Source organism: Portunus trituberculatus, chromosome 25, assembly GCF_017591435.1.
Source record: "Portunus trituberculatus isolate SZX2019 chromosome 25, ASM1759143v1, whole genome shotgun sequence".
NCBI classification, from domain to species: domain Eukaryota; kingdom Metazoa; phylum Arthropoda; class Malacostraca; order Decapoda; family Portunidae; genus Portunus; species Portunus trituberculatus.
The window spans coordinates 11,910,315-11,915,314 of NC_059279.1; the positions used below are offsets into that span (position 1 = coordinate 11,910,315).

The following is a 5,000-nucleotide window of genomic DNA, read 5'->3' on the forward strand; positions in this document are numbered from 1 at the left end:
AACCAAAGGTAAGACTAGTTGGTGGCAAGAAAGACACAGGATGACTAGATTGAAGTAAGGAAGGAAACTAATTGAATGGGATCTCGCACGTTGGAAGTGGTGGGAACTGTATAATGAAAAATATCGAGTCTGCAATCGCAGCTTCGAAAATTATTCTTGACCTCTTCCCAATTGAAAATGCATAATAATTAAAATGAAAATGTTCACATCCATAAATGCAGATGCATAGCCTAATTTCTAGATATTACATGTATAATAGAAAAGAAAAACGAAGGAAAAACAGGAAAAGGAGTGCAAATGTAGTTCATTGAACTTTATCGTAGTTTTTTCTCATTGACTTGTTATCGTTACTGTAACTTGTTATTTACTGTAAACAAACACAGGAAAAGGACACAGACCAAGTTTATTTAATGTAATGAAGGAATGGAGGGCAGACGAGTGTCAAAAACTAAATTGTCTGGTAAGGTATATCGAGTACCGAAATGAGGAAAATATGTTTGAAGTACTGAACAATACAAAATTTGCCGTTTCCTAATTAGAAAATATAAAAATTATTAGGCGTTGTGTGTCCTCCTTCAGTTTCTTAATTGTTTCCGAGTTGATTGTCAAACAATAGACGTTGGAAAAAGCAGGTTAGATTATAAACTGAAGAATTGATAGGCCATGGGCAAGAAGCTGATGAGATCATTAACGAATTTAGGTAATAAGTGGACGATGTGATTGGTCCTGTGGAATACCACTGTCAATAGGTTTGAGAGAAGACTGGCCGTCTTCCATTGTGCGAAAGGAAATTAAAACATACTGTCACAATTTTTCAAATAATCGAAATTTATGACTGGTTTGATGGAGAAACGGGTGTTCTTGTCGTGTTGCGCTCCAGAATACATAGCAGGCATTTTAAAATCCTCGACGTTATTGAGGGGAACTGTGGATAACTATACAGCTTGATAATAGAGCGCCACGCCGTGATGTGTTAAATCAACCGACACTACAGGAACAGCGACTGCCACTTGGGATCATGCGAGTCGATATGCAGTTTGTAGCATTCGCAACCTGTGGCGGAAAACTCATAGCTATATCACCGTTGTTCAGGGATTCCAGTAGTGCTTGCGGAGATACTATGATATGATAAGGACATCGTGCGTTTAGAAGTTTCATCTTATTCATAGTGTGTATTCCTAACATGAATATGTACCCAGTTTCAATTAAATTGACGAAACCAAGAATATCATTGATAACGTTTAGTTATGCGTTTGTTCTTTCTACTAACACTATTCTTACACTGCCTACTCACCCTTTAACAGTACGTGAACCACGCTGTGTTATTGGTGGGCTATGGAGAAGATGAGATCACAGGTGAGAAGTTCTGGACGCTCAAAAACTCCTGGAGCGACTCTTGGGGAGAGGATGGGTACTTCAGAATACGCCGAGGAACCAACGAGTGTGCAATTGAATCAATGGCAGTAGACATTACTGCCATACCTTGAGGCCCCTGTTTCTTCACAAAGCAGACAGATACACATAAATAAAGAGGACAGGATGAGTCTAGAAATGTCATTACGATCTTAGATTATAATAAAGAAAATTACATCTACTGTTGCTATCACTCGTTACAGACACTGAAATAGCGTGCGTTCCCCCAAGTATTCTTATGTCCTTCCACCACATTTCGCCTCCGTCATTACCACTGTAGAGAAGCTACAGACAGAGTACAGATGGAGTATTCGTTCTATAATTCGAATTGATTCGAATATACTCGTAGTAACTGAGTGCATTGGCACAAGTATTTGAATAATTACCACAATCCTATCAATAAGAAAAAAAGGTATGAATGCTACTATACTTCGTAAGCAGACGCCACAATAATGAACCTAAGTGAATGAGTTTATGATAGTGCTGAACAATAAATGAGAGTTGATTTAAGCAAAACCTTCCCTATCCGAGATGTCGCATGGTGTACTTAAATCAATGTATAAGCATGTAGTGTATAGAAGTGATGTGTGAATTATTCTCCATAAGAACGGAAGCTCTGATTCCATTTTTTCTCGTCTGTGTCCGCGGTTCAAGAGAATGCTCTTTCCGGCAAAAGGTGTTGCTCATATATTCAATGGTAATTCAAAAGTTCACAGTAATATAAAAGAGAATTGAAATAACATAGTGATGTGAACTACTCATGAACTTCAGTTCATGCGACGTGTGATAATACTATCAGGAAAAAGTGTTATGGTAATAATGGAATGCAATCTCAGATCATTTGTGTTTTTTAAAAACAAGTTTCTTTAAAAAGGATGAATTCCATAACTTTTCTTCATTTTGCCAAGTTTCACTCTCTTCACATGGGAAACCCAATGTAATACATACTTACGGCAAGGACTACCAGCTGACCTGTCTTGTAGAACAGTCAACCTGCACCTGGATCATGGGCACTCGTAGATGGCAATCACTGCCCATCGTGACCCAAGCTTATTTCGTGATAAATAAGGGACATTGCAAGAAACATTTGTCATGATAATAATAGTAACAATAACAACAACGACATCATCAACAGCAACAACAAAAATAATAATTATAGTATAATAATAATCATAATAATAATAACAATAATAATAATGATAATAATAATTATTGTTATTATCATTATTATAATTATTTATTATTATTATTATTATTGTATAGACACTCGGACAAGTTGGAGGAGGAGGTGGAAAGAAACACAGGTTTAAGGAGTTGAGTTTATTCCCGACTAGTTTCGCTTGTGGCTTCTTCAGGGGAACTGAGGAAGCTGTAGTATTCTCTGACTAGCCAAGACACGGATGGAGAGGTAAACTAGAGATGTACATTACTGCTGTTTATTAGTGTAAACAAAAGCGAGCGGAGATGAGTCGAGCGGTGTGTATGTCCCGGAGTTTCGGTGCTGACTGGGGAGTCCTCGGCTGAGCATCCGGCCCGTGACCTCACACCGTCCAGCTGGGGTCAGGTCACTGCACCTGGCCGGGCTTAGGTAGTTCCACATGGGCCGGATTAGCGTGGTGGTAGTAGTAGTGGTAGCAGTAGCAGTAGCAGTAGTAGTAGTAGTAGTAGTAGTAGTAGTAGTAGTAGTAGTAGTAGTAGCAGTAGTAGTGTGGTTCACTACAAAGCTTTTTTTGACTTGACTTTGAGTAAAGATGGGTGAATATATAGAAGAGGTGTAAAGAGGAAGGAAATAGTAGGAAATTATAGGAGGAAAGTAGAAGAAAAAAGCGTGTGGGCAGACCACGTTGCTATTTTTATAAAGTTTTTAGGTTGCTCGTCGCCTTGAGAGACTAGGTTTAACTGAAGAAGCTACAAGTTTACAAGTTTACAAGTTTATTGAGAAAAGAGGGGGGAAATACAAAACAAGGGATGGTACAGTACAAGGTACAAAAACAGAAATTCAGAAAAGGAATAAAGTTGCTGGGCGGTCCAGCCTGCTACTTTTTACAACAAAAAAGAAAAAAAAAATCATAAATATAAGTCATCATGGCTATTTGCTTACTAAACTACATCCACAACACTATTTCCGGGTGTTACTTTCGTCGGATACCGGTACAGTCCATTGCAGTCTCCGTTGCATCCTTTGATCATCCCGATGAACTGCTGGTTTACGTGGTTGTAGTATCCTTTAAGCTTTTCTTCAACTACTCGCCCAGACTTGTTCTCAAGGCGGAGTTTCGTGATGCCTGATGACCCACGTAGGGCGGCGGACGATTTGATTCTGGGCGTGGGAGCAACTTTCGCCTTCTGTCGCCGCTTCTTCTTCTTGGTGACCCAGCCCTCATCTTCCGCCTGGTTGTCTGGTTTCGCAGGTCGCTCGCTATGTTGAGTTCTGTTGTCCTCCTCGTCGTCGGAACTTGTTTCGTCATCATCGCTGGAAGTTGATGGTGCTGCATCCGACTCGTGGGCCCTGCGGGGATTGGCTGGTTTGGTGGCCGCGGGAAGAGGTATGTCGTCCACGCTCGTATTTCGCTCGACATCGACCTCCTCGTTTTCCTCGTCTTCTTCGTCAACTTCGTCTTTTTCCTCCTCCTGTTCTTCGTCAACGTCCTTGGCCTCGTCTCTTCTTCCTTGGTCGGTCCCTGCTTCCTTCTCCGTTGGATGCTCAGTGTGGTGGAGGTTAGGAGCAGCTACGCTTGTGGTCAGCTCCGGGATAGCCTCGGCGAGACAGTCTTGTGTTGTCGTGGTTGGTCGAAGACAAGGCGCTGAGAGGGATGTATACGGCTGGCAGGCCATTGTACTGGAGGATGAGTGGAATCATCTGAAGACGGCGATAATTCGTCCCTGCTATGGCCTTTGCCGTGTATATACAGGCATATATTTTTGCCTGCACGTCCTCCTCCTCTTGCTGCTTCCGTGGTGTGCGATGGCTACTCTTGGAGGGGGCAGATGTTGAGCCGACAGGCGCCACGTCCCTTGCCTCCGGCCCCTTAGCTCACTCCCGGATGGCGAGAAGGACTTGGTCTCCTTCCCTGGGAGGGTGACTCTTATGAGGCCGGGTGAGACCAGATGCGTGACAGAAAATATCTGCCCCCGTGTGCAGGTCTTGGATGAACCCGTAACCGGTCTTAACATTGTACCACTTGACCAGTCCATGGTGCTGTGCGGGACTGGTCATGATACATCTGCCCTGTGTCGTGTGTAGGAAGCTCCGCTTGCAACCCAGTATTTGTCCCTGGGGTGCTGATTGTGTGTGCGTTGGTGACACCCATAAAGCTCGTTGATTGGCCTGAATCCGCGCTGTCGTCCTCTGTCCCTCGGAGTGCAAATTAGCGCCGCCGCCGTCGCCCAGATCACGTCACCCGTGCGCTTGTTGATGTTGTTGGTAGAGATGTACAGCGATTCTAGCACCTTTCTTGTCCTCTTTTCTGTGCCAGATTGTATGTCTCTCTCCAGCTTTATCAGCGTGGTCCACCAGTGCACTGGACGGCCGATGGTGCCTGAAGTCGGCCTGGTGTTCCTTTATCCTCGTGGCGAGGCCTCTGCCA

The 5,000-nt window shown here is 43.2% G+C and overlaps 2 protein-coding genes and 1 pseudogene across 2 annotated transcripts in view; 2 read left to right on the forward strand and 1 right to left on the reverse strand.

Annotated features, from left to right (window-relative positions):
* Positions 1–1,594, forward strand: part of LOC123508571 (dipeptidyl peptidase 1-like) — a 7,689-nt gene extending 6,095 nt beyond the window's left edge. The window contains 1 exon segment of the mRNA XM_045262333.1: positions 1,305–1,594. Within this exon segment, the coding sequence (XP_045118268.1) occupies positions 1,305–1,487 (183 nt within the window). The 3' untranslated portion in view covers positions 1,488–1,594.
* Positions 1–5,000, forward strand: part of LOC123508572 (ceramide-1-phosphate transfer protein-like) — a 48,555-nt gene that overhangs the window by 19,289 nt on the left and 24,266 nt on the right. The gene's annotated exons all lie outside the window — the stretch shown is intronic.
* Positions 1–5,000, reverse strand: part of LOC123508567 — a 35,936-nt pseudogene that overhangs the window by 17,396 nt on the left and 13,540 nt on the right.